General features: G+C 37.5%; 1 protein-coding gene across 5 annotated transcripts in view; it reads right to left on the reverse strand.

The window, feature by feature from the left end:
• MADD (MAP kinase activating death domain) overlaps window positions 1–12,774 on the reverse strand; it is a 68,066-nt gene that overhangs the window by 11,302 nt on the left and 43,990 nt on the right. For 3 of the 5 annotated variants that reach the window (XM_056492594.1, XM_056492593.1, XM_056492591.1), the window contains 11 exons: window positions 11,275–11,372; window positions 10,850–10,933; window positions 10,242–10,400; window positions 8,701–8,809; window positions 7,589–7,709; window positions 6,355–6,460; window positions 5,214–5,324; window positions 4,261–4,368; window positions 4,007–4,171; window positions 2,825–2,897; window positions 1,891–1,997 (listed from right to left, as the gene is read on the reverse strand). In XM_056492594.1, coding sequence (XP_056348569.1) covers window positions 1,891–1,997; window positions 2,825–2,897; window positions 4,007–4,171; window positions 4,261–4,368; window positions 5,214–5,324; window positions 6,355–6,460; window positions 7,589–7,709; window positions 8,701–8,809; window positions 10,242–10,400; window positions 10,850–10,933; window positions 11,275–11,372 — 1,241 coding nt within the window. Of the gene's footprint in view, window positions 1–1,890; window positions 1,998–2,824; window positions 2,898–4,006; window positions 4,172–4,260; window positions 4,369–5,213; window positions 5,325–6,354; window positions 6,461–7,588; window positions 7,710–8,094; window positions 8,158–8,700; window positions 8,810–10,241; window positions 10,401–10,849; window positions 10,934–11,274; window positions 11,373–12,774 lie in introns of all 5 variants that reach the window. The other 2 variants (XM_056492590.1, XM_056492592.1) reach the window with 1 other exon arrangement.

Below are 12,774 nucleotides of genomic sequence, written 5' to 3' on the forward strand. Positions count from 1 at the left end.
GGAGATTGCTGGCATATGTCCTGGGTCTGACCTGCTCAGACTCTTTTCCAGAAAAAAGATAGGAATCTTCATGACAGACAGCAAATTAGAGCACCAGTCTCTCTAAGAAAGGATGTGGTAAAGCTGGTATTCCACGAGTTCTGGTAGTAGTACAGGTCTCAGTAGCTGCTGTACAAAATTAAAGTAATGCTCCAGTAAAGCACCACACTAAAAATCAACACAAAGTTTCCCTAAAGCTTCTTTCTGAATGTCATTTCAGTCTTTCAAGGGAAAAAAAAAAGGCTTGAATCTGGAATTTTTCATTTGCACAGATACATGTGTGTCCACTATGTGCTTAACACTGAGTGTCTTTGTTTTGTGAAGATGTCTGCTACACTTAAGAAACCATGCTGCTGCTGATGTGGCTGCCTTTTCATACATCTTTTCTCACTGCAAATGTGAATGTGCCTGCCTTTTCATTTATGAAATGGAGCCATCTCCATAGAGATGAAAATTTTTTTGAGCAGAACTTTTTTGACTTCTGGGCAAAGTAGCAAACAGAACATTTCTATTTTGTGTCCTTACCTTAGGACAAAATAATTTCTATTATATCCATCTATAAGGATATCAAACTGTTGTTCTGAGACCAGGGTTTAATTTTCAAAGGCTTTAAACCTCCCATTTTCAAGAACTATGAAAATTCATTCTGTACAGCCAATAACTTCCTCTTAACAGTTCTTATTTCAGCACACCCAATGCAAAGATAAAAGCTGTAACCTAGTCAAGTAGAGTGTTCCATCACAGAGTAGGTCTGAAACTCTACAGCAGATAGGACATAATCCAGGTTCTACCCTCGTAAGAGACAGCAAGGAAACTTGCTGGGAGGTTCACAACTCTACACTCCTTATACTGGCACATATGAACTCAGAATGGCACATGGTGCTGCTGTGACCTTGGGAGAAGTATTTAACATTCTGAGCATGTATGTTTGAGATGCATGTGCACTTCCAGTGGGATCTACACTGATGTATCCTCAAAGAAAAACAAAGCTTGTGTGGGGAAAAAAGTCTAGTCAGGAGGAAAGGAAAAAACACTCCACAGAGAACTGACAGAAGCTTTTCTTTCTCTCTCTCTCTCTCACACACACACAAACACACAGTCTCCCTTCTCCCCTAAAAATTGACTCTACTGTCTAGCATAGCATGCACTTAATATATGCAAAACAAAAAAACAAAGCAAAATAAAAAACAAGGATCAAAGGAAGCAACAGAAACAACATCCAGAGAAAGGAAGAAATGACAATTCTACTTGTGTTTCCTCTATGCCCACAATATCTGCTATTTGGAAAGAAAAAGGAATCAGTACTTTTTTACTTGTTTTTGTGAATTACATCAAGAGTCAGTTTCCTATTTTATTTTCATACAAACTTCTACAGATAATTTCTAAAATTTTAAAATACAATAGATTAAATATAATGCAGAAGGTTGCCTTCTGTACCTGCTATATTCAAACACTGTATCTTTAAGGCTGACTGCTTATGCAATGAGGATTTGTTCACAGTGTGATGCATTATAGCAGCTTAGATTATTATTGACCACTTTTTCTGACCCTTAATACAGGCTAACATTTATTTTGTGCTTAGACAAGTCAGACCATAGGAAACAAGGAGCTGAAAGATGTATCAACATTGTTCTTTAACAGATTATAGTTTTCCTGAGAATATTTAATTTCAGTGTGTTTTATATACATATATAGATACATGCTCGTGGGTTTGACTGTAAATATATATAAGTTTTTTTACCCACATCAAGCTATCCTCTGTCCTTACTGATACTATGGGAAGAGGAAACACCTACACGGGCGTGCTGCAAAAAGCTTCATGCTCAGTCTTCTCACAGATTTCCCTCATACCTGACTGTGCATAAATTTCAGGTTAATTCCTTCCAGTGTGACCTGAAGAAGACCTCCTTCACCAGTTTTCATATCCTGCACAGGGAACTCACCACCCAACTCAGGGCCTGTGATGTTAATAAAGAAAAAAAACCCAAAACAACAAAACAAAAACAACAAACCAAAACAAAAATCCAGAGAGAGAGAGTGCAGAAAGCAGTTAGCCAAGACATGATATGTGGAAAGGGAATATAAAATAATTAGAACATAATTCCTGTTGATGTGCATAGCAAAAGGACACAACTTAGAATAGTAGAGACCATTTCAGTAAGTCCACTCAATAATGACAGCTTTCTGAGAACCACTAGAATTTTAAGTATTGTAATAAATGTCATTCTGGTAACATGAAGTAACATCAATGTCAGTTCATCCTGTATTTATTGTGTGTCATATTGGTGTATTGTTCATTTGCTTTAAATGATTAGTGTCATTTCTCCCTAGTAAGACCCTGCAATCACATAATACCATAGAGAGCATAGTCTTAAGTACAGATACATAAGCAGCACAAAGGAGGCTTGTATTTGTGAGCTGCATTGCATGGTATTGTTTAAAGCAATTAAAATGTCAAAATATTATTAAAATAATAATTTAATAGAGGATATTAACAGGTGAATAATCTAGACATTTTCATCTAGTTTCTTTTGTATTATTCAGATCAGCTGAAAAGTGCATTTTTAATACTAAATACATTTTTAATACCAAATTATTGCCCAATTCTTAAAATACTTGTCAAACACACTCTTGCTAAAGACAACAATCTGCTACTTGCATTTGGATGCACAGTTACCCCAAGATTTCCAAGTAAAAGGAGATTGTGTTCAAAGGGGTTATTAAACAAAAAAATTGCTGACTGCAGATTAAACAACAAATGTTGCCAGCATTTAAAATCTTGTACCTGGTTTAATGCTTTGCTGCCTCGCTGCTGCTCGCTCCATACTGTCTTTTACACAGTAGTATAGTTCCCGACACTAACAGATATAAGAAGAGTAATACAATGTTATTTCTTCAAATTACTAAGGGATAGAAAAGAACAACAAGATTCTAAGATTCTACAAAATGAACACGGCCCATGTGGTGACCAATGACCAAAAGCCTATTCAAGTTCAAGCACACCTAATTACTAGTTAGTATTTATATTTGTTCTACACAATGATAGAGAAACTATTTCATAGCAGTCAACTCCACAAGCTAGTGAAGAGTTCATGCCTTGACACATTCTAACCAAGCCTATGCAGTTTCTTACTGTAGAAAAACCATCAAAATAATTCCTCCATTTCTTTCAGCTTCCAGCAATCAATATAGCTAGTCATGCATATAATACCTATCTTTTTGTTAATCATATCAATTTCCTTGTGGCATATCCTTCTCTTAATCTTCCTTCAACTCTGAGATTAAGCCATAATCTCAGAGCTAAATTTAGGAAAATTTTCCATCCATAGTCCAAGATACAGGACACAGAGATGGTTGAGCTACTCTATACTAGCAAGGAACAAATTCGATGGACAAACTCATAGGAGTTGAGACCAATGGCTCAGCATCCAAGTGGAAACCAGTGACAAGTAGTGCTCTTCGGGTGTCAGCACTGGATCCAATGCTGTTTAACACCTGTGTCAGTGACATGGACAGTGGGACTAATGGAAGGTGTCCCATGGCAGTGGGGGGTTGAAAGCAGAAAGTAGGTGATATTAAAGGTCCCTCCCAACACAAGCCATTCTATGATTCTAAGATAAAAAATTACACTAGTAATTTCTAGAGCATATTTAGGCTTTGCCCATTAATCCCCTTTAATATTTTTACTATCTTCACAAGCCTGCAAATTCACAGAATATTTAGCAATACTGATGCTTCCTTCTTCTAACATGCGACATGTCATTTCTTAAATTACTTTCTGGTGGACAACTGTCTTCAAGTAAATGGCAGGGCACAATTCCAGCTTCAGATGTCAGTGCTGCTAAAGAGCCATTGCAGCTCAGTAACCAGTGCTACTTTTTGATTAAACATGGAATATGACACGCAAAGGATTTGGTTTTTTCTGTGCAGTTATCCCTGCAAGATAAGATACAAACAAGATACAAACCTTCTTTGTGTAGAACTTGTTCAGCTGTGTCTCCTGACCATTCCTGCGCCAGAGGCAAAGCACTTTTGTTTTGGGACAGTAAGTCATGTTGATGAGTTTCTCATACCACCAACGTTCATACACAGTTCCAATGTTGCTTCTCAGCACAATACAATCATCACATACCTGGTAGCACAAAATATTACACAAGATTTTTATGCTATCTCTGTTATTTCTTCTGCTACTAGTTACATTAGTATTATTCTTGTCTCTACCTCCATGAAAAATATGTCTCCTGTTGTGTCTGTCCCAGCATGTACTACAAAAGTCTGCTTCTTGATGTGGCGGCTGCCACTGGGTCTCACAGGGAGCTCCCGTCCATTCTAGGAAAAAACCCACATGCAATCATTAATGAACTTTGAAAAAAAAATCCACTAGGTGACACAAATGAAAGAAAGAAGAATTTTTAACAATATTTAATGAGCTGATTTGAGACAATTTTGGATAAAGTAGTAAGTAACTCCAGTAAGTTCCAACAAGTGTGACTGTGAGAGTTATCACAGCACACAACGTTCACATGGTACCACACAGTGTGGGAAAGCGAGGTGTCTGAGCTCTGGTATCATTGCAGTAAACCGGTCTGATTTTTCCCAATTAATTATAAGATAATTTTGTGTCTTTTCTGTGCAGAAAAGTAATTTCCAAAGAAATCACCTCTAAAAGAGCCTAACTTGTGTCCACCCAAATGATGGTTGTGTTAAAAACTGGCTAGATTTACTAAATGAAGCTTTAGCCTGTAATCTTATTGATCATTACAGGACATCAGGTTTATTCTGTATGAATACTGGAAACAGTTTTTTACAGAAAGTGATTACTACAAGTCTTACAGTGGCCTGGATACTGATAGAAAACTAAACACTTCTTACAGTCATAAAGGCTCCTGCCAACAAAAGTTATTAAAAAAACTTTAATGCTGCACAGCAAGGTGGGACATAAGTGTCGTGTTTATACATATCGGTAATGCAGCTCTAACTGATAACTGTGTAATATTAAAACATTATAAACAGGGTCATATAGTCCCAGTCTTTATTTTATACTTGTGAAGAATAAAAATTAAAAATTCAATTAATTATTTTTCATATTTTTAAATTAGTGTTGCAGAGGATTTACATAACATTTTTCTTTTATTTTGTCCCAGAGGTATATCAGTCATCACTGTTTTACTTACCAGATTGGCAAGTTTGTCTAGAATATCATTTATTTGCTGGCTGTGCACCAATCCAATGTGTGATTTTCCCATTAGACGACGCACCTTTTTCCTAATATCATTCTTGTTCACCTAGAAAGCAGATATACAGACAGTTGCATACTCTTCTCTATTCACAGGAGGCAACTCCAATCTCCCAAACATATCTTAGTTTCCATTGCTAAGAAGCAAAACAGCTGATCTCCAGTTCACTCATGCTAGGGCCTCTTTACTCAGCAGTACAGGACCAAGTTGCATGTATCCCATTTTTTCCAACTACTGTGCAAGTGATGCCCTGCACAACAGATTTCCTGCCTGCCCATGTACACAAGCTACAGTTCCACTACCCAACACTTTCAACTACTGACATCAAAAGCCTCAGTTCTCCATGTTACCACTTCTGAGTCTCATTGCCAGACCAGCTTCTCCACCTGTTCCTCAGCACAGACTCCATTTAGGCACCTGTGGAGCCCTCAACACAACTTTGTACGTAACAGAGTTCTTCTTTCACCATGTGTTTCCTGGTCACTAGGTTGTGGCTCTAACAAACACTCCCAGAGAGTCTTCCAACAGCAAAAGGTTCCTCCTGAAGATGAGATGCAGGCAAGCTCAGAAGCAAAATATTTCTGCCTCAGCTGCCATTTCAAAAGGCTATTATGAATGCCAGCCATTGACACTAAAGGCTTCAAAGACAGTACACTCATGTTTGAGTGCTGATTTCAAGCTGGATCAAACATTGTTTTTTAACACATTTGCATTATGACCTTAATGTTGTGGAATACATAAAACAAACTCAATCTGCTTCCTTCCTTTGGCAAGAATTCTTTGTACTTGAAAGAAAGCATTGCACTTTTCAATTTATTTTAAAATTAAAACCTACTATGCAAAATAAGAAAATAAAGTACCAAAGCATTGGGTTTGCAGGATTATGCTTCTTTTGATAGCTCAAATAAATTCATCTCTCTAGTAACAGAAAGCCTTCCAACTTTGTTTTTCTACTAGAAACTGCCCTTGTTATCCACAGTTCTGAGTTTCATAAAGAGATGCATGGTTTCAAGACAACACCATTGAAATATACTGCTTAAATCTGAGCTGCAATCTATTAAAAAGAACAAGAAGTCACCTTTATCATAAGCATATAAGCAATCATATTATGTAGCAGTGTAGCCAACAAGCGATCCTCATCATCCTCCAAACGCTTTCGATCGTGTTCTCCCAGGGAAAGATACCTGCAAGAAGAGCTACATCTGAAGCAGACTCACAGGCATTCTTCACCCACTTCACTACAGCACTGGCAGAGAACACAGCACTGTTTGTGAAGTGTATGGCAAACACAACCTCTAAAAACACTAAGTCAAATGGGCATTTTCCAGGAAAACTGTGATCAGTAGTTAAACATTTCCCTTAATTATTAACTAGTTGAAGCAAATAACATCTGCTCAGGGGGAAATTTGTTAGTGGTCCGCTGGGTTTATCCATTTCCTGTTCTCTGCAGTCGCAGCTCTGTGGCAATTACAACCGTCAGAAGAGGAACACATAACTCAGTACAAGAGCTATCCAGCATTAGAGCTTAAAATACAGCTGCAAGGCAGAAGAAAGCTGAAGGAGGTGCACCAGGCACTCTGTTTTTCCAGTAAGGTAGGCAGTTTCTGGAATAATAGTTTTGACTAGCACCCCAAACTAGTTCTTATTTTGGCTACCAGATTTCATGTTTCATGATGGCATGGATGGAAGCAGTAGAGCTGTAGATAGTAGACAAGAGCACAGTATGATCAGCTGTTAACAGAGCTGGGGGGAGGAAGAGGAAGTTAGTCAAGACTAATATCGTAGAAGCAGTCAAGCCTTAGGCAACCACACAGATATTTCTAGAGAGTGGTTTCCTCATGGGGTTTCTTGTTTGTTTTAACTACAAAACGTGCAAACACGTTTAAGTTACTTTGCATTTTGACAAGGCTCAAAATGCCATTTCTGGAAATATTTAATTCTTTCACTTTACATCAACACACTATTATTCTAGAATATAGCCATCCTGCCAAAGAAATCTCTTGCTTTACTAATGATCTAGTCTATTCCACCCATTCATATTGTTACTATGCTTACATTACCCATTTCTCTGGAAGTATCTCACCATAAGAGTTAAAAAATATGTATGTCATAACTAAAGACAAGTATATCAGTATCAGGAGCTTCTGACCAGCAAAGAGCCAAAAGGCTCCCTTTGGTCAGCTGTAGTAACTAGGTTTACAAAGTAACAATAGCATGTTAAGCAGAATTAAAATAATATTTTCCCCACTATTTTTACTATTTCAGCCCCTGATGAAACAATGAGGAAGAAAAAGGTTTACTGAAGAATTTACCTGTCAATCATCTCCTGAGGTCCTTGGTCCATCCCCATTCCTTCTCTCTCTAACATCACAGCATCCAAAAAAGCATCTTCCCAGAACTGCATTTGGTCCCACAAAGTTGAACGCTCTTTGCCTATGCAATGTATAAAAAAATTGAGCATTTATTCCGTTTACTCCAGTCACATACTTTAAGATTAATTCCTGTTCATTCCCACTCCTTGAAAATACCATAAGCCATCACACAATGAAACTATATTAAAAAAAAATTAAAAGTTACTTATAAACTACAAGCAATATCACAACTGAAGAAAAGTGTAAAAGAAAAGACAAGACAAATCTCTCATTCTAATTAATGGCACAATACTTTTAATCCCTTACAGTAAAGCACCTCTCATCTCTATTCTTTAAGGAGTATATCTTCTTCCATAAAATGTTAACACTGCCCAAAAGAGACAGGAATATCTCACACAGACAGATCACAGCAAACACACAGAGAAGTGGAAAGATAAGATTATTACTCAGAGAAAAGGTTTCCATTGCAGCATCCTCTAACTGGTCCCAGACAGATCCTTTATCCCTACCTGCACCATTCCAAGCAGGTAGGAACGATAAATGGAAGGAATGAAAAACACAGGAAGAGAGAGCCTTTGATTAACAGCAAGTCCAGACAAAATACAAAAAAGCCAATGTACTCCTAATTCAAGGAGAGACTTGAAGCCCTTTAGAATTCTGAGTTTACCCCTCTGTTCAGTGACTTAAGCTGAATGATCTTTTATCAAGATCAGTGATATATTTTAGACCTCCATACATAGCTAACTTCCCTCTCCCCTTCTTCATACTGTTTAAAGAATTCATATTCAAGAAGAGCAAGAGACTTGGACAGACTTCATTTTATGCAAACTACACCACCCACTCCAATCTTCTCTTACACATATTCAATTTCCCCAGCAAAACTTTGGTTTTACTTTGAATGGTCTGATGTGTCTTCCTATTCTACCAGCATGGACAACAGTTAGAGGTTAAAAACAGTGTCAGGGAAAGTAAAAATTCCAGTCTGTCTTAGACATGATTTCATCTGAGCTTCAACCTGAAAGATTCCCTCCCCACTAAGAAAAGCAGCTTACCCAAAAGTCCTTCATATAGATAGACACGCTGGTTCCCATCCTCTGGACCTCTCCCTGGAGTACTCCCTTTGCTGTCCTTCACACTCTGCTTCAGGTTGTGAGACTTGGCCTGAAAATAATACAAGAGGTATTGGAAATTTAACTCTGCACCCTGCAGGGCTCTCTCTTACCCTGTTGGGTTTAACAGACACAGTTTGCAAGCTATACTTCAAAAAAGCTTCTCCTGCAAACATTCACATAACAATTGCTTTGTTCGAAGAGCAGCGTAATACACTTAAACATCCATAGTCAGACAAAGAAAACTAAAAGAGAGACAAATAGAGAAAGCAAAACAGAGGAAGCACATTGCCTTCCTGAAGGAAAATTGAGGCAAAACAAAAATGCAAGCCCCAGGCTGAAGGAAAGAACCTCTTCTGTCATCCCCTGTATTTTACACTTATGCATTCATAAAGGTATGACATTAAGCAAATAATTACATATCATTTGGCCTGAAGAGTGAGAGTTGGGACAAACAGCCAGCAGGAACAGTGACAACAAAGCCGGCCCATTTATTTCTCTAGCACCTGGTAAATGTGGTGCAAAATTTGAATTTGTAGCACATCACATACACCCATCATCTTTGTTCTAAATCTCTTGCAAGGGTTCTTAGAATTTTAGCTTCTATTTAATTCTATTCTATTTAATTCAGTTGAAAAATGCAGAAAAGTAAATGCTAAAAGTCTGACTCTTCAGTAACTGAGAGAATACCCTCATGTCACAAAGGAAGCAGACACAGCTAAATAATTTTCATGCTTTTTTTAGAAATCTGCCAGGAAACACAATGGTTTTGTTTGTTTCTTAACATTACAAGTAGAAACCCTATAATTTTTTTCACAATCTTATGATTATCATAAAATAATGAATAGTGAGATCAATCTTAAGGCACTGCAAGTTGTTTTCTTATTTTGCTGAGAGCTTCATTTAGCCAAATCAAGTGTATCATTATTTTCTTGGTAAGATAATATTAGAGGTTATACACAATAATCAAGGACTTTACAAAATGAAGTGCTCACAAATTATTTGGATTTTACTGCATACAGATCTTCCAACTAGGCAAATACATTTAAAAGTTGTGATTACACTTCAAATACAACTAAAGTAATACTTTAAAGAAACAGAACAGCTGCTAAAACTAAAATGGATCACTCCTTTACTCTACCAAGCAGCTTCTCCTAAGAAACAGGGAATTTTCCTTTTAGTTAAGGATGAACAACGCCGTTCATTTAGTTGAGAGAAATATTGCATTAATATTAAACATTACTGGAGTCTCTAAGGTGATGCAAGATGTGAACCTACTACTTTCAAAAACCATTTATTGCACAGTAAATGAAGAAAGGTATGTGGATCCAGACAAAATTACATCTTTGACATTGTAATATTGTATGCCATTGCTGATTAACCCTGAGAACTGAATCAGAGATCCTCTTCCATACATGCACACACATTGAAGTATTACTGTACAAGATTTTTTTTTTTAAAAAAGAAGTCTGCAATGCCCTTACAAAGATAGAGCTAGTAGCAGAGTTTGTCTCAATTTCACTGTCTGACACAGTGCCTCTGGATCCTGCCAAATTGCCACCATTTTCCACACTCGGGCCATCACCAGCATTGCTGCTTATGTCACTGTCTGCTCCCAATGTCTCTCCAGAGCTGTTACTAACCTGTGGGGAAAAAAAAAGCAATTACCTTCAACAGATAATACATCAGAGAATTTGTTCTTCTTTTTAATGCATCAAACAATTTGTCTTTTTTGCACTCAGGTTACCTTTTTAAACTTCTATTTTTTATAGATGGTTTATACACAACTAAGATATATTTATAGAATTGTTGCAATCCACCAGTTCCATAAATACACCAATATGTAGGAATACATAACAGCAATGAGCACCATATATGAAGGCTGCAATCTGCTCATAAAGCAAGCTCTATATATGTTTTGTCAGACACACATGCTTGCTACCCACTCAGAGACTCTGGAGAGAGAACTCAGAGTACATTATGCATGTGTGACACTTTGCTGCCACACCACACAAAATCTAAGCACAAAATGCCCTTCCCCACTTTAACAAGCAGGCAATCACATTCAGATTTCACTCTGGGCATATCCTACCACAGTGCTGACTTCAGAATCCTGGCTTGTACTTCTGACCATAACTGCTGGTCCTCCACTGGGAAGAGAGTCAAAATCACTCTTCTGCAATCAAAATATATAAAGGACAAGGAGATTCACATTAGTTTTTGCCATAAGGAGAGAACATCACTTCCCATTCTTTTGGGCTCTTGAATCATATGCCTTATGTTTCCTTAGTTTATTTAGCCAATCAAACAGAAACCACTGTCTGAGTGTCAAAGACACCATGGTGTTCTGCAATTGAGTTTACATACACCAAAGCCCTAGAGAAAGGGGTGAAGAAATTTTACCAAATGAGCCTCTCAAGAATACTCAATCCCTAGAAGTCTTCCCATAATTAAGCAGAGAATAGAAGAATCCTGTCTCTTACCACATAAATAAAGCAAAGCATAAGAGCCACTGACCTGAGAACCTGAGGCCAGACTGAGGCCACTGTCTGCACTGATTTGGGATTTCTTCTCATCTGTTTCTCCCAAATCAAATTGTTTCACAGCATCTGGTCCTGAACAAAGGAAAAAGTAAATAATTACTGCAACAAGAAAAAACAGCATAGTGAAAAGCAGATAACAGACTGGAAGCAGGAACAGTACCAAGAAAACAGATTTGCTTTCTCATTTCTTTAATGCCTTCTTTATTATTCCTTGGTACTGAAAACAACAAGGCCAGCAGATCACATCTGCTAGCCTTCAAGCATTAGTTTGAATTTCAAATACTCTGAAGTCCAGGAGTGACTATAATCAAACAGTACCTTTCTTAGCCATTCAAGAGAGAATAGGAGGACAGACAACAGTCAAGTAGCTTCCAGTTACAATAACACATGCAGAGCAGTTGACATTCAACTCTAGGAAGCCACTTCCTTTAATTCTTGGTAATAAAAAAGAATACCTATTTACTTAAAAGTCAGAATCCTTTTTTGAACAGCTAAATTGCTCAAAGTCCTGGACTGAGTTTTTTTTTGGTTGCCCACTGCAACTATCTAGGCAAAAATCAGGCAACACATGACAAGAAAATAAACAGTAACAATTGGTGTTACCCAGCAAGATTTTCAAAGACTAGGCTTGTATGATGCTGTACTTCACAATATTCCCCAATTACATTAACAAATGGCTCTCCAGAGTTGGCAATCACATAGGTAGAAGAGAGAGAGGAAATCAGCAAGCTTTTAAGTCATGCATTTATTAACCCAAAGATCCAAAAAACAAAAAAAAGGAAAGAAAGGATAAAGAACACTATGTTCAATTTCCCATGCACTTCTAGAATCGTATCATCTATTGTCCTTAGATGGGATGGCAGAAGGAAAAGAGACTGATGGAGAGGCCTGAAAAGAAATTTGGATAAGCACTGAATGAAGTAAGTAAGAAAGCAAGAAAAGAGTGTGTTATAGGCTGTACACAGAATGTTAATACTCCCCGAAAGGGGAAGAGACTGAATGCAATACTTCTGCCATAGCCATATCTGCCAACTATTCAGTAACAGGAAGACATGATCAGCTGCTGGAATATTTGTATTATATACCCATGCCTATAGCCAGTATCTCTAAGCCAACAATGTCACTATCTCTGTAACCACTGATTGCAATAACCTGGGAATTATGAACATGTTTGTATTATATGTAATATTAGAGAGGATAAGACAGTGAAAAGGAAAGAAAAAGGGAAGGGAGGAGAGAGAGAGAGAGAGAGAGAAGGATAATATAAAAAAATTTGTGGGAGTGAGTTTGAGATGATATGTAAACTCATGAATAGCAAAGCCATAAGCGGGCTGTGCAGACCATACTAGCTCACTTCTCAACCACCAACTCTTCCTGTGAAACGTTTACAGAAAGTATTCTTCATTTGTTATAGCATTTTGTCTCTAAATCCAAATGCCTTAGTTACTGTAAATCAACACCTCAAAGACTCTAG

This window comes from Oenanthe melanoleuca, chromosome 5 (assembly GCF_029582105.1).
Source record: "Oenanthe melanoleuca isolate GR-GAL-2019-014 chromosome 5, OMel1.0, whole genome shotgun sequence".
NCBI classification, from domain to species: Eukaryota; Metazoa; Chordata; class Aves; order Passeriformes; family Muscicapidae; genus Oenanthe; species Oenanthe melanoleuca.